The sequence below is a fragment of the Colletes latitarsis genome, chromosome 4, assembly GCF_051014445.1.
Source record: "Colletes latitarsis isolate SP2378_abdomen chromosome 4, iyColLati1, whole genome shotgun sequence".
Taxonomy (NCBI): Eukaryota; Metazoa; Arthropoda; class Insecta; order Hymenoptera; family Colletidae; genus Colletes; species Colletes latitarsis.
In genome coordinates, this window is record NC_135137.1 from 26,586,891 (window position 1) to 26,610,385 (window position 23,495).

Consider the following 23,495-nt stretch of genomic DNA (forward strand, 5'->3'; position numbering starts at 1 on the left):
ATCTCGTGTTCGTGTGGGAGACACCTACAAAACCGTCAGTCTAATTGGAATATAGGAATAAACGAAAGTGCCCAAAAAATTTTTATATATGGACATTCTTATACCACCATTGATTTTTAGATCTATACAGGGTGTTCGGTCAACTCTGGGAAAAATTTAATAGGACATTTTAGAGGCCAAAATAAGACGAAAATCAAGTCTATCAATTTGTTGATGGAGGCTTCATTAAAAAAGTTATTAACAATTAAATTCGAAAATTTCAAATCATTCTGAAAAAATTATTTTTTGTTGCGGGGCTGAATTCCAATCATTTTTGGTGAATACACATATCCCTGAAATCCTACCCACTTTCGAGAAAAAAATTCGAATAGGTACTGAAATTTTTACACGAAATTAAAAAATTTCAAATCATACTAAAAAAATTATATTTAGTTACAGGGGGCAATTACAATCGTTTTCTATCAATAGACATACCCTCGAAATCCTAACCACTTTCGAGAAAAAAATTCCTTACCAAAAATATCATTTCTGGCCAGAAATGTTACCCCGAAATTACGTGCGAATCTTTAAAACGTCATAACTTTTGAACGGATGGGACGATTTTAATGTTTAAAAAAACAAACTACGCGCATTTTAGTGTAGAATATGTAAAAATTGTAAAAATGTCCGAAAAGTTGGTCCTTGACCCCGAAAAATGAGAAAAACCCTATAAAAATGGTCCAATTTTGAAACAGCCATAACTCCTACAATAGTGAATATATTTCAATGAAACTTTTTTCCGACGTAGAGCTCATGGGTACCTATAAAAAAGTATTAGGCAACTTTTCTGTAAAGCGTCAAACAAAATTATTAAAAATCAGAAACGAATTTATAAGAAAAATCCACAGGGGGTAGGGTGCCCAAATTTTTCGACGAAATTAAAAAATTTCAAATCGTTCTAAAAAAATTATTTTTGGCTGCGGGGGTCAAGTACGATCATTTTTGGTCATTAGATATATCCTCGAAATCCTACCCACTTTCGAGAAAAAAATTCGAGAAGGTGTAAAATTTGTCGACAAAATTAAAAAATTTCAAATCGTTCTGGAAAAATTATTTTCGGTTGCAGGGATCAATTACAATAATTTTTGGTGTATAGACCTACCCCCGAAATCCTACTCACTTCCTAGAAAAAAATTCATTACGGGTGGAACTTTAAACGTTAATAACTTTTTAACGGAGCCTCCATCAACAAATTAGTATTCTTAATTTTCGTCTTATTTTACTTCTAGAATCTCTCATTAAAATTTTTCCCAGGGGTGGCCGAACACCCTGTATAATCCCTCTGTTCTGGATCCTCGTGGGCTTAGAATCGCATAGTTACACGTAGATTCACGTTGTGACGCTTTCGATAAGATCTGTTTAGAAGTTTTAGATGAAATTAAAAATTAAGAAAGAAAAAAGCACTTATCTACATTGCGAATAGTTATATAATTATTTCACAGCATTAAGAAAAAGCTAGTATCGACCGTTGAAAAGACATTTTGTTCGCTGAATTTGTTCATTGGATACCTACATTACTAGGATATAAAATTTGTTAAAATCGGTACGATAGATATTAAATTATTGATTCGTGTAATTTTTAAGATACGTATGCTATTAATATTTTTTATTTTGTGCAATTATTCTGTGTAAAATAAAATACTCAACTTTTCAATTATATAATTTGTAAGTAGATTAATAATTTTGAGAAAATATATTTGTTGACTTACAAACTATATGTACAAATGAAAATTTGAGTATTTTATTTTACATAGAATAATTTCACACAATAATAATATTAACCCCTTGCCATACTATGACGTGTCTGACTCGTCACAAGTTCTTGATGTCAAGGTTCACAATCATAAGGCTACTCACTCGTCATCAAGTCTTGTATCTTAAAATCAACACTTTTTTACATCCATGAGGTAACCGTAAAATAAATTTATTCTTTTTCGTGGCCATTCTTTCTAAAAACAAATTCAAACAAAAGTAAATAGTAAACGTTTGAAAAATTATTTGGAATTAAGTCGTACATCAAGGGGTTAACAATTTATTAGAAATCATAAGAGAACACACTGTACATTTGTATATGAAAATTTGACTCAAACATATAGAATTTGATTAATTTAATATGCACGTAAATCATTTAATAACCCATGATTAAATTGAGTAATCCTCCTATTCATAGTTAAACGATCCCACACTGGTGCAACTTTATTGCTCAAGTTATGTCATATTTTAAATATTAAAGTTGTGAGGCCAATCCTAATTTCGTATCAGTTTCGTGCGCACCTCTACAAATATCCAAATGAAAATTTGTATAACTTAGTATTACCTCGATTTTGTATTCGTTCAATCCACATAAATAATATTTATTTTCGTAACGATATAACACATTATATTATTCGACGTAATCTCAAAAATGAAGTGGAAAATTTACTTTCTACAGACGTTTATTTTTGGAATATCAATATCAGACGTCAGGAAATATAATGAGAGAAAAATTGTATCTATAAATATTTGTAAGAGTGTCGCAATTCATTAGAAGACGAAAATAAAGCTGTTGGGAGCACAAACGACCAATAATTGCATTATTATTATTAGCTTGTTATCGTTTTAACCTGTGAAACACGCCGGAAAAATTATTTTTTTATATACTTAAAAAGTTTTACGAATTAATGTGCAATTAATAACAGTCGGCATTGCATATTGTACTGGTATTGTATAGCCAAGTATACTCTATAATGCAATTATTATTAATTATATATTACTTTCAACAAAAATTTTGTTTCCAAATTATATACAATTTCTGAAACGTTTGCAATCTTTCTTGAAATTTAATATCTGTTGAAATTGTAGCTTTCTTAATATAACTTCATTGAAATGTGTCAACACGTGTACACATTTATACATAATATTATAATAACACATATCATTATGTAAAAGTTATTAAAAGTTGTCCAAGATCACGTTTATCATTTGATGTACACTACATTAATCCTTCAATTCTAAGAATAAAAGATTAATATAACAAAACTAATAACAAGATTAATATAATAAAAATAATAAATGAGTATTTTTATGCAAAGCATTTTGGAAACATTTGAGGAAAACACTAAAGAAGTAGGTAGCATGTTTTATAGAACGAATCCTTCACTTCTAAGAATATAAAATTAATATAACGAAACTAATAACAAGATTAATATAATAAAAATAATAACTGAGTATTTTTATGCAAAGCATTAACACGTAAACACATTAGAAAAAGAAACTACGATTTCTTATCATCGTGCACTTTTCGATAGTAGTGTCAGGAATTGACAATGGATGACAGATTCCGTCCTTTTACTGTATTCTATTGGAAGAATGGTAAGTTTCTTCCGAAAACTATCCACTTCTGCTACGAAACATAATACTTGCTTTATTTTTGCAATTTCCCAATCAATCCTCTTTTTTTTATCGTCAGTTGCCAGTACGTCGATCAATAATCAAAAAAAGAAAAGTAGAGGAAAAACTCTGAAAATTGTTGAACAAAACACGTTTCGAAAGCACTCACTATCGACGAATTCGTTTAACGACTACGTTTCAAATTCGATTTTCCACTTGGTCGTGCGATTAATTGAAGGTCCGCGAGGTCTCGCTTTTCCGACGTTCGCAATCAGTGGGTCAGCGAAACGAAGGTCTGCGTAATTTCCGCAGCGAGATGAAGAAAAACAGCCGCGGGGGTGCGAGAATTTATTTTGGAACGATTCGATCGTCACGCACAGAAAGATAATCGACTTGGAACCCTCGAACAACGGAAGTAGAATTCTCGAAGAACGTTGTCAGCCCTTCGTAGACCGTCGTTAATATTCACGGCTGTAAGAATGTCGATAGCTGCGCGATGGCTTCAAACGAAAACACGTTTAATAAACCCGATAAAACACTTTGTTCCGTTGGAAGCACACGAATGTATCCTAAATCCGTAAAATTAGTTTACAATAGAACATTTACCGAAAACTAAATATTTTTTACCACAATATTTAATTAAAAATAAATTTCTTCTATTATTTAGTAATTTTGTTAAGAATATAAAACTATTTAATAATAATTCAACTATGTACAAGTAAAATTAATTGTAAGACTAAAATGTTATAAAACAAAAAATCCATAAATGCTTTTTTAAGAAGTTATAACAAAAATATGAACTGTGAAACTCGATTGAGATTCAGAACATTAAAATAAGAACAATAAGAAAATAAAATAAAATCAATCTTTTGCAAGCATTCGATATCGTGAGTTTCTTTGCAATTTACTCAACATAACTTGAATAATAGTTCAAAATTGTATGACAATAAAAAGTTATTATCGAAGAAAGAATACTTCAGCACCCAAGATAAATGATAAAAATTAAAATTTTTTTCTCGAAAGTATGTAGGATGTCAGGGGTATACGTATTCACCAAAAATGATTGCAATTGACCCCTGCAACCGAAAATAATTTTTCCAGAACGATTTGAAATTATTTTTTTCACCGAAAAATTTTACTACTTACTCGAATTTTTTTCTCGAAACTGTGTAGGATTTCGAGGGTATGTCTGTTGACCAAAAATGATTGTAATTAACCTCTGCAACTAAAAATAATTTTTTCAGAACGATTTAATATTTTTTTTTTCGGTGAAAAATTTCAGCAGCTATCCCCTACCGATTTTTCTTAAAAATTCATTTTTCATTTCTAATAAATTTGTTTGACGCTGTACGTAAAAGTTGTCTAATACTTTTTTGTAGGTATCCGTGAGTTCTGCTTCCATAGTAAATTTCAATGAGATATACTTATTGTAGAAGTTATGGACGTTTAAAGATTGGGCCATTTTTATTGGCGTTTTCTCATTTTGCGGAGTCAAGGAATAACTTTTCGAATATTTTTGAAATTTCCACATATGCTTCGCCAAAATACGCGTTGTTTGCTTTTTGAAACATTAAAATCGCCCAATCCGTTCAGAAGTTATGACGTTTTAAAGATTCGCATGAAAATTCGGGTAGACATTTCTGGCCAGAAATTATATTTTCGGTAAAGAATTTTTTTCTTTAAATTTCGTAGGATTCTAGGGTATGTGTAATGAGCAAAAATGATTGTAATTGACCCCCGCAACAGAAAATAATTTTTCCAGAACGATTTGAAATTTTTTAATTTAATTGTTAATAACTTTTTAACGAAGCCTCCATCAACAAATTGGTATTCTTGGTATTTTCCAACTTCTTTCAAACTTGGTAAATCTGTTTCATTTCTCTTTCCTTGTTAATTCACTTTATTTAAAATATAAAAGGACCTACATATTGATTTTATGATACAAGATCTTCATTTAATAAAGTTATGAATGTCTGATTATTTAATTAAAGTAATGATTCGCATGGATTTAAGTTGAACGAATATAAATACAAAGATTAAACCGTAATCCTACGTAATTTATTTTCTGCACAGTTAATCTTGAAAAATTAGGAAAGTTCTTTCATTTGGTCGAAATACTTTCATTAACTCCTTCGTAAATTAAGCGTAATTTCTCAATCGTTACGTCCAATTTAAAAAATCTGAAGCATTTTCCTTTTCTCATCGCCAATAATTTACAATTTATAATATTAATTAAAAAGTAACGAAGAGTAAAATTAATTTTAGAAAGAGAAAAATATATAACTAGTATGTATTTTAAGAGTTCAATATTACGAATTAAAAATTAACAGAACTTATTACTTACATTTCGTTCTATGGATTTCAATGCTGATTAAAGAATATATATGTAATGAAAATATGAAAAAAAATCAGAAGTAAACGTGAAGAAAAAGAGTACGAAAAAAAAAACAAAAATTCACGAAATTTGAATTTAAAAAGATAGACTAACAAGAACAACAGTAGGAATGAACAATACATATTACTACCTTGTATATTTAGATTCGTTTAGTTCTACTGAACAACATGATTTATATGTTTGTCAAAATTGTGAAAATAATTCATAGGTACATAATTAGTTTCAGCTTTCTTTGGAGACTTCATTTGTATCTAGTTTTCTTTCGTAGAAACAGTGTTTATTATCCTTATCTGTGATTAATATTATGGTAAATGTTTACTTTAGTGGTTTTACCATGTGTCTGTATATTTGTGTGAACAGAAAACGGTCGACGGAGTGAATGTGGTAGTATTAACGATTTCTGCAAATATCTCAATTATTGTTCAAATAAAAGTCCCTCACAATCTATAGTTTCTTAGAATTTTAAGTTTCTTTTATAAAAAAAATGCGCAATTTTATTTCTACCACAGAAGTATAGCATTTTATGAAAAAAAACCATAAAAAAATATACAGATTTCAGGCAAAGCCACTAAAGTAAACATTTACGCGACAAAACTGCTACGAGTGAACAATGTTAAATAACCGGGTAACATTTTTAAACAAAAAATTTTGTTCCATGTGTAATACTTGAAAATTTCGAGTTACAGTATTCCAAAGTCAAAGTATTACTATTGATTCCAGTCTCTTCTACGCAAATACAATACAAATAGTCAAATACAAATTCTTGTAACTTAATATTACCCCGATTTTGCATTCGTCCAAACCATATAAATAATATTTATACTCGTAACGATATAACACACTATATCATTCGACGTAATCTCAAAAATGAAGTGGAAAATTTACTTTCAATAAACGTTTATTTTTGGAATATCAATACCAGACGTCAGGAAATATAATGAGAGAAAAATTGTATCTATAAATTGTATCTATAAATAAACAGTTTCTTTACTGAAAAATTATAATAACGTAAGATAGAATTAGTTTCAATAACAACAGTTTGAAAATATTCCAAACTACAATAATGAAACCAATTATTGCCAAATATAATATTGTTTTTCATTTATAATACCTTGTACGTAGAAAAGATTACAAAACAGTTACAGTGCGCTACATTTAGGTCGCAACTTCCTACCAGTCGCTTGACGTTCAAATAAATTTGAATAACAGTAAAAGAATGTTTTTCTTAATGTCTTTTAAATGGGACGTTGCTACTTAATGGGTTAAAGTTGTAAGAACGAAACGCGCGCAATTATGAAAGCTAAGCGGATCCTTAAAGACGCAACCACAATATCGTTTCAACAATAATAATTGTGTCGCGATTAAAGCGCGCAAAAAGAGCGCAGCACAAAGGGGAACCGTGCTCGAGCATTTTCGAACGAACGATGAAAACGAGTATTTTCGCACGCCACATAGTGAAAAGCCCAAACGATATTGTAAAACCAACTGTTTTGTGAGATGAAAATACGCCGAACAAACAGCCACCGAGGAGAAAAGAAGAATAAAACGGTAAATGACTTTCTTTGGCTGTTGCTTGAACGTCGTAGGATAAAAACGGACAAACGAATGATTGAATTTGATAGTTTATCGATAAAATAATAAGAGATGAAATGCCAAGTGTGGTCTGATAGTAATATAAAATGTAATTTATTCAGATCTAATAAACCAAACAGCGAAATTATAAAGGTAGCGAAGAAGAGATGTTTTATAAAACTGTTTCGATAGTAATACACAAGCACGGGAATTCCCCGGGACTGATTGGTGAGCTTTATTTGAGGGTTCCCCTACGGTCGACCAGTACTCCAACGTAAAGCGCCATTGTGAGGCCATAACCGTGCCACACCAAGTGTATGAGTACCTTGAGGTGTGTCAATACGTATACACATTTACACGTAATATTATGACACATATCATTATGTAAAAGTTATTAAAAATTGTCCAAGATCACGTTTATCATTCGATGTACACACTACATTTAACATGCAGAGTGTTTCGTTGCTAATAAGATCTGCTCTAACAACAAATTCAGTAATGAAAAACAAGAATAAAGGTTTATAATACTTCATACACACGTATCTTTCTAACAATTGCTCAAAAGCAAATTTCTGCTGAATGCAATCGTGACATATTGATCTAACATTGGCAAATAGTCAACAGTCGTACATAAAATACTTGAAGCCTTGTTTGTCAAATTTAATTTCTCACAAGAATTATTAGAACTGTTATTTTTATGTGAACGTTAATAATAACGACAGTAATTTTTAATTTGTTGAGATTCTAAATTTTTAAACATAAGTAGTTTTTATTTTACCTAAATACGTAATATGGAAATTTCATGTTCTCCTCCTTTCTCGTTCATGTTCTTTAAAACAAAGTTACCGGAAGTGCAGTATATTTGGAATACCAGTTTGGTAGAAGATGAGAATAAATAAAATTAAACAGTATCATAAAGAAACTAGTACAGTTTTATATTTCAATATAATAAAAAAAAGGATATTTAAGCTTTGGTCTAATTGAAAAATAAATAACACAATGATCTTGTTTCGGTAACTTGCAAGAGCAGTACTCTAATTTTATAAAATTTGAAAACCAAGTAGATAATAAAATCATTTTCTCCTGTGTCTGACTTGTATACATCTAATGAAGTATAAAAATCGCAGTATAGAAACAATCGTTTCAAATAAATATAAATTATAAATTGTATGTCTCAAAATGTATTTGCAGTAGTCACAGGTGTAAGTGCAGTATATTTGTAATACCAGTTTGGCAGAATATGAGAATAAACAGAATTACACAATATCATAAAGAAACTATTACACTTTTATATTTCAATATAATAAAAAACAAAAAGTATTTAAAACATTGAGACATTGCTACTTGAATGTCGTAGGATAAAAGCAGTCAAACGAATGATTGAATTCGAGAGTTTATCGATAAAATAATAAGAGATAAAATGCCAAGTGTATGGAGTACCATCGATTTAAGCCAACGACAACGTTGAAAATCGCCTCGGAAAAGTTTTCCTTCGCTACTTTTATCCGCTTTTGATACGCAGTAATGCTCAGGGTCGACTACATTCGCGTGTATGAAACCCGCTAAGAAAAACTCATTCTAGGCTAATTACTTTTCATACCTGTTTAACCGCGCGCTGGTATTGTTCCAGGCGCTGTTGTGCTTAAGGCGCGTTCATTGCGTCACCGTTTCTTCTGACAACGCTTTTTCTAACGACAGCAACATTTAAGAAACAGCCTACATCTCTAGAATCAATCTCTGATGTGCTATTACTTCCGCGTGTAGAAAGAATACGATTTCAATATTTACATTGATTATCGATCAAAATGCAGGACATTTCAGAAGATGTGATACCTACTTCAGTGGCGAACAACGGAGATAAAACAATGAAAAACACTCGTATAAACATTCTATTTAACCTTGTTCCCTATAGCCATTTGTGTGATCCGATAATTAAACCGAAGCAGTATAAGTGAGATAATTATAAAGAAACGAGGCCACCTCGAACATTTTGATGACCCTGAAATATGTCAAGGTCAACATTTTGATCAACTTTTTCGCCTAAATATAATCGCCCATCTTAGTTTTCGAGTTGTACGCAATAGTATGTTTGACAGAATATATCGCATTTGTAATATTTAGAGTTTGTAATATTTGATTAGTTTGAATTAAATTTAGGTCGGGATCATATTTAAATCAAACTAAAAACAAATTAATTGCAGATCGGGTTGAAAATACTGTATTTAAACTGATTCCAAACTCAGTTAATTAATTCATTCAGTAATTTGTTAATCGAATAATTCACGTAGATATTGACTGTCGTATTTTTTAAGTAAATGGTAATAAATACAAATACAAACTGATTCAACAAAAGATAAATTTCTAAACGTTTAATTATTTTTAAAGTTGATAACATATAGTACTAAACTGTTTATGTATAATACTCAATAATTTTTTATTTCCCTCATTGGTGAATTACGCAATAAGTTAAATTCTTGAATAGTTGTATGAATTACTGGAAGAATTTCGGTTAGATGTACGTTTCATGTTTCTTAACAAAAAAATAAACGCACTTATTATCAACAAAATATGTATTCACTTTTTGGCTCAAAATTCTATTTTTTCGAGGTTTCAGATCTCCCCACTTCTGGGTTAACTAATTCATTCCCGCCACTGCACAGATTTTTATTAACGAAAACATATGCACGAATACGAAATCATATTTCGTTATACATATACAAAAGAAAAAATTAAATGAAAGAGAATAATTTTTTTGAATTAAAAAGAAATTTAATAAAAATGTGGTTGCTATATTGGATTCTGCCAATGAAACTTTTACATTAATTATATTTTGTTTCAAATTTATATGTATCTTATTTATGCGTCTTTTGTTAATGTAAGTGCTTTTTCAATCACACATAGATTTCTTAAATTAAACGCTCTATTAAAGCATACTTGGTATATATCAACTTGTTTTGCGTTTCAAATTGTTGTACGTCCTTCTCAAGAAACATTTCTCTTAATTGTATTCATAATTTAAAAGAGAAATTCATTGAATAATAGATACGTTAAAACGCTACAATTTGAATTCTAATTTTAAGTATAGATCATGTTTTAACGGTATCGAAAACAATGATGCTTTATATATTTTGCTGGTATTTAGGAACAATTTTTCTAATTAATATTAATGGAGATTTTAATTAATTTATAATTAACACTTCGATCTTGTATAAAAAAAGGACTGCAATGAACCACTACATAAAATTAACTATATACAGAAAATTAAAGAATTTTTTTGTTTGTCTTGAAGATCATTATTACATATGCATATCCTTTCATCCAACTAGTAAAATTTTTTCAATAAATTTTGGTTCATAATATTCACTAACTGAAATTATTACTATAATTTCACATTTACAATTATTTATTGTGATTGAATGGATAAAGTTTGTAATATTTTAATATATGACGTACATGAAAAAAAAAAAATAAATCAATTGCAGTATTGGACAGAAAATTTCATTTTTCCTGGACGAAGTTATTTTCGTTACTTTCATTTATAAATGATGTTCCGTTAATTTTAGTGAATACGATATGTTTAAAAATTCTAAAAAATATCCTATTAATATTGTATTCAAATTAAATGTTAAGTTAAAATATATCAATAATTTGTTTGCCATAAATATTATTTATTATACCATTGTTTGCCATTTATTTGGCTTCTCAAACTTTATTCGTGTTTGAATTACTCGGAAACGTGATCTCGTAATTATTTTCAGTAATTATGTATAATAGAAGAGACAGGATAGAGTACAAGACGAATATACAGATCTCCAACACAATCAATCATTATAAATTCTATACATTCTGTACGCATTGCCAAATGATTAACAATTCCTCGGTATCAGTAAATTATTAGTATGAATTTAAAGCCTCCTATGGACCATGCACGTCGGAAATATTTGATACGAAATAATGGAACGACCGCCTATTCCAATTTATTATTACATACCTATGTATAGAACATAGAATCAGATTCTAATTACGCCGCATCGAAATTAATTGCGAATCTTTCGCATAAAGTTATTGGTCATGAAAATAATAAGCGAAAGGTTTCATTTTACGAGAACATTCATTAAATTCGATACATGTTTTCCAACGTGTTACGAGTTATTGTATTTCAATAACAAACTGCTTGAATGTTATTGTTTATGATTTTTTTATTTTTTTAATTGTTTCCGAAATTCAATGTTATCTAAATATTAAAAAAATAAAAATCGTTCAAAGAAAGTTCAGGCGAATATGATGAATGTCTAGAAACTTTAATTGCCAACGCAAATTGTAATATTAAGAAATAAATTGAAATTGTAACTTCAAGTGCGACGAAATAGTAAACAATAAAACTTATGCCTATTTTAAAATGCACATAAGTCTTCTAGTTTTGTGTTGAATTCGTAGGTATACTTTGATTTCTAAATTTCTAGATCCAGTTGTCTTCATTTTTTTATTTACCGATAGTAATTGAACTTGTGAAAGTAGGATTCATCGTTTCTTATTATAACAATGGAGTCGATTTACTTTTGAATAAGAAAATTTTAAAAAAATAAAACACTTGCGATCCTGCAATCGATAATTCTATATTTCAGATAAAAGAGTACAAATATTAATAATAGAAATGAATAAGTGATACAGGGGGATGGTTATTTTAGCTGTTTTAAATTACACGAGTCTTTTACATGATTAACTAAATAGAAATAAGTATTTCTTCTATTCTATACAAATGGTAAAGACATTGACATGACGAAAATAGGTCAGACTCGTAATGAAATTAATTTCAAACTGTATTATTGCTTATTGTTTGGTACTTGTAAGGAGAATTAAGTTTTGAACCTTTCTCGTCACAGTCTATTGTTTAGTACTCGATTAGCAAAGAGAAGTTGGACGTTTGTTCCGACCAGTAACAAATTCAATGTCTAATTATGACAAACACAATTACAAATTAAACCGTAAGACAAGAAGTTAATCATAGCATTCCTGAAACCGTCCATTCATGCTGATGTTTTGGTACTTTTCAATTTATGAATTATTTCGTATATTGATTTTGCTGTGATGCTGTTATTATGGTATATTATACAGGGTGTTCGGCCACCCCTGGGAATAATTTTAATGGAGAATTCTAGAAGCCAGAATAAGACGAAAATCAAGAGTACTAATTTGTTGATGGAGGCTTCGTTAAAAAGTTATTAACGTTTAAAGTTCTGACCGTACTGAATTTTTTGCAAGATTTCGGGGGTATGTCTATTAACCATAAATTATTGTAATTGACCCCCACAACCGAAAATAATTTTTCCAAAATGATTTGAAACTTTTTCTTTCCGTCGAAAATTTTCACACCTTCTCAAATTTTTTTCTAGAAAATGCGCAAGATTTCGGGGGTATGTGTATTGACCACAAATTATTGTAATTGTCCCCCGTAACCGAAAATAATTTTTTCAAAACGATTTGAAACACATGAAATTTCAGGGGAATTATTCATTCGTGATCAGACATTATATTTTCGGTAACGAATTTTTTTCTCGAAATTGGGTAGAATTTCGGGGGTATGTGTAATGACCAAAAATGATTGTAATTAACCCCTGAAGGCGAAATTAATTTTTCTAGAACAATTTGAAATTTTTTTTCCCGTCGAAAAATTTAGGCGCCTAATTAGATTTTCGATAAGGAATTTTTTTCTCGAAAATGCGTAGGATTTCGGGGGTATGTGTAATTACCAAAAATGATTGTAATTAACCCCTGAAGGCGAAATTAATTTTTCTAGAATAATTTGAAATTTTTTAATTTAATTTTTTAATAACTTTTTAATGAAGCCTCAGTCAAGAAATTGATATTCTTGATTTTCGTCTCATTTTGGTCTCTAGAATCTCGTCTTAAAATTTTTCCCAAAATTGGCCGAACACCCTGTATATTGTTGAAAAATGTTTCATTTTGATAATGTTCCAATAATAGATATACTGTTGAAATAATAGAATGTTCCAATGTAGAGTATTCAGGTAACAGAGGTTCAAGTAAACAAGGTTTATTGTAATCTAAAATGCCATAATTATATTTATATTCCATATCAAAGTAATTACTAAAAATGTGGGCAAATATTTAGAATTAAATTTCCCCATGATTAAACCCATGATCAATTTATTTCAAACAAAATAATTTCTTTATTAGATTAACTTTATTAAAGAGTTTACTAACTAATACAAAACCCTAATTTCCCAGTTACTGGATACGTTCTCAAAAAAAGATGAATTTTCCATAATTTCGAATTTTTAGACGAATACGATCATTATGCAAACATTTTACACTTGCAAAAATTTAAGTGGTCTCAAATATGGAATTTGTCAATAATTGTATCTGTAAATTTTATAGGATATTGATTTTGTATCAACAGTTTGTTAATAAATAACATGTAATTTTCATAGAACTGCGAATATGTTAGTAAAATTGTATTATTAATTAAGCTATGTATAACGTCAATCGTACGGTTACGACGCTTAGAATGAAAGTTAATGTATCGTTATAACAAAGTCTAGTTTATCAGTTTAATTTATCAACATATAATAAGGCAACAATTCTTATTATTTCAAGATATAAAAAAAATGTAAATTGTTTACACCTTCAACTTCTGAGGTAAATTTAAATACGTTAAGGGTATTGTTAACTTGATCAGGCGGAATAATTCAAAACCCAATCTTTCTAAGGCCTATAATACTAAACCTTCTACAACAAAATCAGCCAAGATATGTTACTCTCATAACAGTTAAAAAGTATAATGGGAGCATGTTTCCATGGCCGTACAGTTTGAAACACACTATCCGCCAACGACAGAAATAAGAGAAAAATATTAGCATTTGCTAGAAAACACTTAAAGATTGTAATTTTTGGAAATAAGGAATAATTATTCTCCTACTCTTTCCATTAAAACATTCTCACCTACATATTCCTTCCCACAATCCGAACATTCAACACTACAAATCCTTAAAATATCCATGGCCAAATTTTCCATTCCAATCACAACTGATTCGAGGTCTCATTAACCCATTTGCATCATTAAGCGGAATAATCCACGAACAATAACTATTGCTTATCACCCAAAGGGGAATATTAAAAAAAAAAATGATCGAGCTTTCTACGTTTATAAAGAAAAATTGGCGAAGAAAATTATTGAACAATATTGTAAAAAAAGATTAGAGAGATTTTATCTACCAATAGCTCATTATTTTCGTTATTTTCATACACGAATACGAATATTAGCCTCCAACAGAAGCTAAAGGAAAAAGAACATCTAAACAATGTACTTTTATTATGTATCGATCGTTTCGAAGATTATCATACCGATTAAACAATTTTATCATCTATCTTAAGTTTATTTACCATATATGGAAAAAAATAAATATTTATGTTATAACACTACATAAAATGATTTCATTTTGAAATATGTATAATTTTTTAAAGACCTTCAATCGAGCGTCTCTGATTTATAAAGCAAGCTTCACATTTTGAGTGAAGATGCAAATGGGTTAAACATTCGTCATCTGAAAAACTACAAAGCAAAAGACAATACAACATCTAACACACCACCAACTAAACAACTAGTTTCTCACGATGTTGATTCGTCGTGAAGACAGCAGCCATATCATGTGACAATAAATCACGTTATATTTAGTGCATCGTACATTTTGGCCCTTCAAGATAGTTCGGAAGAACAGATTTACAGAAGCGTGATCCCAATATTCCCACCCCCTTGCATTAAGTTTTGAGGAAGGAGATACCAAGGAAGCGTAGCAGCTTCATCAAATTCACAACCAACTAAGGAAGGAGCTGTCGAAAAAGCGTAGCAGCCTCATCAATTTCACGATGGATTGCCAAGTATGTATTCTCAATCGACGCATCAACAATCAGGGACGATTGCTGGAGATTCAGCACAGCTCGGTTCACCTTTACAATGGAGGCTGGAGACGTCCGTTCTCGCATCATCGCACTACATAGGAGAGTTATCGTTTCCGCGTGAATTCACTCAACGATCCAAAGGACACAGAATTATCACATCGGTACTATCTATTGGGTTTATCAGAATCACTTCTTGTTTCCTTCTGTCTTCTCGGCCGTTTAAATGTCTTGTAGTCTTTTGTCACGAAGAACTCATAAAAGCCCTTTTACTATTTGCAATCAGTTCGCGAACCTTCTGCAATTATTCCTTTTATGAACAGTCAGTTCCTTTATGAACTCTGTTTGTAACAATATATGAACACTTTCGAAGAAATACCTACTTTCTCAAACAGTTAATAAACGGGTTTGCCTGTAGTTATACAGGGTGTTCGGCCGCCCCTGGGCAAAATTGGAATGGGAGATTCTAAAGGCCAAAATAAGGTGAAAATCAAGAATACTAATTTGTTGATGAAGATTTCATTAAAAAGTTATTAACGTTTAAAGTTTCATCTGTACCGAATTTTTTTCTAGAAAGTGGGTAGGATTTCGGGAGTAGGTCTATTCATAAAAAATTATTGTAATTGACCCCCGCAACCGAAAATAATTTTTCCAGAACGGTTTGAAATTTTTTAATTTTGTCGAAAAATTTCACACCTTCTCGAATTTTTTTCTAAGAAATGAGTAGGATTTCGGGGATATGACTCTTCACCAAAAATGATTGTAATTGACCCCTACAGCCAAAAATATTTTTTTTAAAACGATTTAAAATTTTTTTTTACGCCGAAAAATTTAGGCACCTACTACTCTCTGTCGATTTTTCTTACAAATTCATTTTTGATTTTTAATAATTTTGTTCGATGCCCTACAGAAAAATTGTCGAATACTTTTTTGTAGGTACCCATGAGCTCTACTTCAGAAAACAGTTTCATTGAAATATATTCACAATTGTAGGAGTTATGGCTGTTTGAAAATTGGACCATTTTTATGGGGTTTTTCTCATTTTGCGGGGTCAAGGACCAACTTTTCGAACAGTTTTACGATTTGTACATATTCTACACTAAAATGCGCATAGTTTGCAAAATTCGGGCAGACATTTCTGGCCAGAAATTATATTTTCGGTAAGGAATTTTTTTCTCGAAACTGGTTAGGATTTCGAGGGTATGTCTATTGACCAAAAATAATTATAATTGGTCCCTGCAATCAAAAATAATTTTTTTAGATCGAGTTGAAAAATTGTTTCTTTGCCGAAAAATTTCACACTTACTCGAATTTTTTTCTCGAAAGTAAGTAGGATTTCGGGTGAATGTGTATTCATAAAAAATGATTGTAATTTGCTCCTGCAATCAAAAATAATTTTTCTAGAATTATTTGAAACTTTTCAATTTTTAAGGTGACAGACAGTTATGGTCAGACATTATATTTTCAGTAATTAATTCTTTTCTCAAAAGTGCGTAGGATTTCGGGGGTATGTGTAATGACCAAAAATGATTGTAATTGATCCCCGCAACCAAAAATAATTTATTCAGAATGATTTGAAACTTTTTTATTTAATTTTTTAATAACTTTTTAACGAAGCCTCAGCCAAGAAATGGATATTCTTGATTTTCGTTTTATTTTGGTCTCTAGAATTTCTCATTAAAATTTTTCTGTACAGTGATCTGAACAATTGTAAACTCAAGAATCACACACAGGTCTATTCAAACGAGACGAAAAATGATATGAATAATTATAAACTTGAGTACTTTTTCTAATTTCCTTCCTCGATGCTTCCAAGTAGATTCTGAATGTTTATGCATTTATGGGAAACTTTAATTTATTTAACACTAGAACTACTGACAATTATAGTAAGTTTATTTGTACCAAAAAAATTAAAATGATAGATACGCTAAGAAATGTATAATACAGTAGAAATAAATGTTTATTTATTCTCTTACACAAAATTATAATAAATTTTCAAAAATTCGGTCGAGTAAATTTTTTGCAAGTTTTATTAGAAATTACGAATGGGTCATTTTGACTGCTTTGGTAGTTCTAGTAGTAGTCCATTTCATTAATTCTATTAATAAAAATATGAATTTGCATAAAGATGTTGTATTTTTATATTCCAATTGTCGATGTTACAATTGTCCCTGACTGCACTTATAAACTTTAATTATAAATTTTCATTAGTGGTACGCTTATGAATGCTCTGTAACGATTAGCATTTCTTTATGAAACACCAAATTGTAGATTTGAAACAAGAAAGAAGGATTAAATTTGCCGAAAGAGTATTTAATTACAATTTTAAAGTAGGTAGGAAGAAAAGTGAACTTTCGGGAGTGGAAAAGTTATTTCCTTCATTATACAGTTGTTTGATTATCGTGCTATCTAAGCATGATAGATGAGCGCGTTCCAAATGTAATTTTATATTATACTCCTGAAGCTTGTGTTAATATTTATTACATATTTTGAAATATTTGCGATGTTACAACTGTCGTCGATCTACCCTATTTAGGTTCTCGTAATTTTTCATCGAAAAAGAACCGAAATAAAGAAAGAAAAATGGGCACCGAAGGATTTCGTAGCTGAGAACGATGATCGTAAACTTACCGAGATTGTCAGGCTGGAAGTGATGATAGCTCGCATGATGCGAGGTGTGATGACTCAGGGAAACATTGCGCATGGAAGTCGAGGTTTCCTGATGCTGCAATCTCTGCCTGGCTACCGCGATTCCAACTGGTACGCCACCGGCCCCTGCATTCGACACCACGATCCCTGAAAGACAGATATGCGTGCATATAAATTTCGAGTTCCATTTTCACTGCTTCGCTCTCTACCGCCGCGAATAGACCGCGTTCTGCGCCCTTTCCGCTCCAGCAATGAAGGCGGAATGAAAAACTGTAATATAGATATGCTGTCCGCAATATGCTACTTTCGCTTGATCAATTACATTATGCAAGTAAAGGTTCAGCGACTTCGTGGCTTGCGAGTGTAACATTGTTCTTTCGTAAGTGTACTTTTAACATGGCGGTCCCCTTACGCGATTTTTTTTACCGATTCGGTTGTTTTTACAATTATTAAGATATTGGATACATCCTAAATTCTAGGTATCATCTTGGTTCCAATCACACACTTATAACTCAATTAACACGTTTACTGCCAATCTAAAATCCTAAAATTGTTTACGAGACCAAAACTTTGATTTTAGACAATTGTGAATTACACAACTTAAAAGTTAACGTAGTAGTTACTTTTGTAACCTCGTTCAAATTTACGAAGCCTATTAAAATTTATTTTCTTTAACATTTCAACTTGAGAATTAATTGTTTTAGTTCCATTGTTAAAAGTTCTGTCACCCATATGGGTGACGTGGCAGTCAAAGTGTTAAGAAGAAACGACTTAGAATTTTTGAATTATTTTTTAATTTAAGTATCTATCATTCACGATCTATCAAATAAAGTGGAAGTAGACTTCATAAAACAGCACATATATATAAATATGCTATTTAGAAACCAGTATGGTTTTGTTATATCAAATTTAATTACACTACACGTTATACATAATACGATTGCTGTTCCGATCATTGAGCAAATCAAATGTCAAAAATGACTGAATCGGTAATTTTATGTATACAGACATAAAATGTATGTGGTATTATGCAAGATGATAAAACAATTGATTAATTAAATGACACATAGCACAGCGAATCAATTAATTCGTATGTTTGAAAGTTAATTATCTGATGAAAATGCAGAAAGGTGTGAACGCTGCTTTTAGCTATTATAGATTCAGTAAAGTGATCACTTTAATACAAAAAAAAAATATCACGTGAATGAACTGTGAATTCCTTAAAAAAGTATTGCCGTGTAAATGCCATTTTTTTAACATGATTTTCGGAGATTTGTATTATAATAACGTAAACGTCTTTAAAAAACGATCAAATAGTCATCCAAGCAACTGAAATGAAGAAACTAAAACTATGGTCTCATATTTATATCAACAACAAGTTATTTTCTCAAGCCAAATTTAAACAAAACATAAACAAAAGTTTTCCTTAAAATCAAAGTGTTGACTCTTAAGTGTTGCCATTTTGTCCAATATTGTTTATCATTGATCTTAATTTCAACCATTGCGATACCTAAAAGATAACTAAAGAAAACGTTATTAGTTATATTTTTGCAAATTTTCAGTAAAATTGCATAAAAAAGTTAGTAGTTAAAAAAATATTAAAAAATTTTGTTAAATGTTACTCATATCTGATTTTAAACAAAATGTGAGCACTTCTTACGCGTAACAAAATGATTAAACAAGTTACAAGGAAATTCAAAAACGCAGGGTTTCAAATTCTGTGTTTATGTGACTTTTTCAACTTTATATCAAATAAAATGTTGTGACGCAGAAACAATTACTACAGAATTATCTTACGATCACTCATTATATTGATACTCTTGATATTTGACTACTATTTTTTATGTTCTACATGTATTAAATTATCAATGATACACATAACATCAATGACTCATTTATACACACGCTCAACCAGTCTAATTACGACCAGTGCATTAATAATATTGGTTATATAATTTCTGTCTGATTTTAAACATTGTTTTCAAATTTGACTACTGTTATTTACTTCAACACGCATTTTCTAACATAATACCAATGCATTAACTCTACATTTCATAAATTTTATTTTATTTTCCAAACTGAAAATTATTCCTTGACGCATTCATAATTATTAATACTCAATATAAACAATAGATGATTAAATCTACAGGACTGTTAAATATTCTTACACGAAAAGATTATGCATAAATTCCGTAAAATATGTTCAATTTTACAGAGACTGTTTTTGTTGGAATCCAAATCTATCACATTAGCAAAAATTAATTTTTCAGAATTATTAACATATATGAAAATTTATTCCATAACAGCGTTATTGTTAATGACGTTTAACAGTATTGTTACTGTTAAAGATGAGAACCTCAGTTAAATATGATGCAAATGTTTAAACAGACGATATTTGTTAATAACAAGACCGATAAGTATTATGGAATGAATGGATATTTGCTGTTCGATTAAATTTATATTCTTCGAAGTTTTCTTCGTCCCGTAGGGTCTCGTATAGTTATGGAAAAGAATGATACTACATGTTAGAACTCGTCGATGATTGGATTTATGAAACAAGCTTCTTTTACAGAACATCTAAACCAGCACTGACGAAAAGTTTGTGTTCTAGTTGATTGATAAAGAATCATAATCTTAAAATTCACTTTCTGTTTATACTGTGAGGTTTCTACCGACCACGTATATTTCTAGCATTTTATTATTACGTTGTCAATAACATAAATCACCAGTAAGTAGATCAACATATATAAAATCCTTGGATCAAACTTTTTCACAACTTTCTTCGTCGTAGATTTGTATACTGCTTCCTACAATATAAACTGAAGTTTCAATATGAAAAATCTGTCCAAGAGAAACAATTTTGGCTACTAATTCACTACACATATCTGCACTTCATCAACACGATTTTATAGTCATCTAAGATTATTATTACGTCCACTTCATATGGGTAGTAGAACTATAAGTAAAGTCTTAACTGGCTCGTTCTGAAATGTGATTTGTATTGACATAACGTTTGTTCTTCCTAAAAAAATAATTAACCGACTGGCGAAAAGTACGTCGAAATCGGTTCAATGATTTTCGAATTCTTTAACATCTAGATAGATAAACAAGACTTCAATATATATTGTATATGTAAAGACTATACATAATAAAATATAATTCGACATAAATTATCCACTTTTAGTTTTTTTATTGGTTTACTCGTATACGAGTAATATAAAAATGTAACATTTTCAACATCTTTTATTGACGAAATTATGAAAATTTAAGTATAAGCTGACACTAATCACTGACAGTCCACAACATTTGGACGCAATTTAGATCTAAAATCGAATTTTGAGCATTCAGAAACACAACTTCAAGACTCATAGAGGCTCGATCTCTGACATAGATCAACAGAGTCAGACACGATACAATTAAGATTCTTGACAGGCTACGTTATTTGCCTTCGGATACATTCAATGTAAATTATCGTTTTTCCATGCAAACTATCAGCACGGTGATCGCATACCTCTGGCGACTGTAACGAGAGAATCGTATATGAAATACTGCAAATCTATTGACCAATGCCATTTACTAAAAACGGCTTCAATTTCCTATAAATATACTTAACTGTTATTTCTAGAACAATATACAGATAATTCTTGACAAAAATACATTTTCACTTGTCAATGTGTAACATTTGTTAGAAACTGGAAAGAATGTTTCCAACACCTTACAGTATTGCTGCAGAAATTTCTCATTAGAAATATTATGAGGTACTCGGTAGAACAACAATATATTACAAAATAAACTAACACAAGACTATATATCATAGCATAAAATATTATAAAATGTCACAGATGAATATCTCAATTCAAACTAAAAATTTTAAATCAGAACTGGTTATCGACTACTGAGAAGAAGATATAAAGGAGAGGCTCTACCCACGCTTTATTTGATTTAAGATCGAAATAGATTGCTTTAAAAGAGAAATAAACAATTTTAGGTACATTTTTTAAATGATGTAGGTATATCCCAATATTATTTGTAATATTTAAATAAATACTCTAACCTATTTTTGATGTTTAACTAGTATAGAATTCTTCATGATATTTTTTGTTAATATTTTTATGTGATATTGTTGCTTATAATGCAATTACTGTTTGCTGATATTTTGTCGTACGACCCACCTTTTCGACCAATGAAATACGTTCTTTCAAGTCTAATTTAATAGTTGTTTCTAGGGAAGAAGTCTAACTTTAACAAAAGCCAATAAATGAGACTTTCTTACATTATGACAGACTTCATAATTATTGACTTCAACTCGATGCTAACTAAGACTGACAGGACTAGAAAGTGTCCCCCAACCCCTTCCATTTGTGAGTTGAAAGTTTACACTTTACTAAGTGTACAACTTTGCAAGTTTGTAGAACAGTTAAAAATAAACAGTGCGTAATTTTTTGTAGTTACGACAAATAAAGTTTAATACTTTCATTACGTATGACGATCGCGAATCAAAAATTTGTTTTTTTGTCTGATGTGTACTTCGATTTTTGATTGTTTCGTATCACGCACCAAGCAACCTCATGTTTCCTCAAGTGAAATCAGTAATAATACTACAGTTTTTTATAAGAAAAGATCGATATAGTTTTTTCGTTCATCTGAAAAATCATGAGTCACTGATACACAGTAAAAGCGTAAAGGGATGAAACTACTCTTCACAATTTCACGCCAATTGCTATCTTGGAATCTAATAGAGGCACAAAGAAATGCAAGTTAACTCAAATTCATTATGATTGTTCGTAGAACAAAAAAAAGTTAACAAGAAAGTCAAATCATTTGTAAATATTCCCGTCCATATCACTCGTATAAAACGGATCATCGAAAAATTATTTCTACAATTATCCTTTTCCTATTTTTAATTGTCAGTACGTACATAATATCAATAAAAGTCATATATTCTTGCAATTAATTGTGAATTTACAATAAAAGTAGTTAACTATGTTGTCTTTTGACGAATGTTGGGAATAAAGATGGTAAAAGTCAATTTTTATTACTGACGTGGTCAGCGTGTTATTTTCCGTCAAAGCCATATAGAATTTACTTAAAAATTATTTTTTGAAATACTAAGACTTTTAAACAAGTTCCATATTAATAGCATTGGCTGCTATATCCCTAATGGAATGACCGTCTTTTTTCAATGTCAATATCGCAGAACGTTTCTCTACTGATAATTCGCTTCCTCTCGCCATGATTCTTACCAAAAGCAATGCTAAACTGAAACTGAGGCGAAGGAAACGCATCTATCGCTTTGGCTGCGTCTTTATCTCTGACAAATGAATAGAACTTCACACAATGTACACAAATGCTTAAAACGTGACCCAGATGATGTAATTATCCTAAGATGCCAAACACACACAGATGCAACTTCGAGTCACTCGAAGCCTCCATATTGTGCCTTCACAAGACCAATTTTCGTCCACTTTTAGTTATTACCATTTTATTTATACTACTTGACATTACATATCGCCTTTTTCGAATATTATTGATTCTATATGAACATGTGAATAAA

The 23,495-nt window shown here is 30.2% G+C and overlaps 1 protein-coding gene and 1 long non-coding RNA gene across 9 annotated transcripts in view; one reads left to right on the plus strand and one right to left on the minus strand.

Annotated features, from left to right (window-relative positions):
• Window positions 1-23,495, plus strand: part of LOC143341159 (uncharacterized) — a 618,628-nt gene that overhangs the window by 478,146 nt on the left and 116,987 nt on the right. The window lies entirely within an intron of this gene.
• Wge (BAH domain and coiled-coil containing protein winged eye) overlaps window positions 1-23,495 on the minus strand; it is a 646,012-nt gene that overhangs the window by 84,270 nt on the left and 538,247 nt on the right. For all 8 annotated transcript variants that reach the window (XM_076763823.1, XM_076763827.1, XM_076763824.1 and 5 more), the window contains one exon: window positions 17,924-18,088. In XM_076763823.1, coding sequence (XP_076619938.1) covers window positions 17,924-18,088 — 165 coding nt within the window. The remainder of the gene's footprint in view (window positions 1-17,923; window positions 18,089-23,495) is intronic.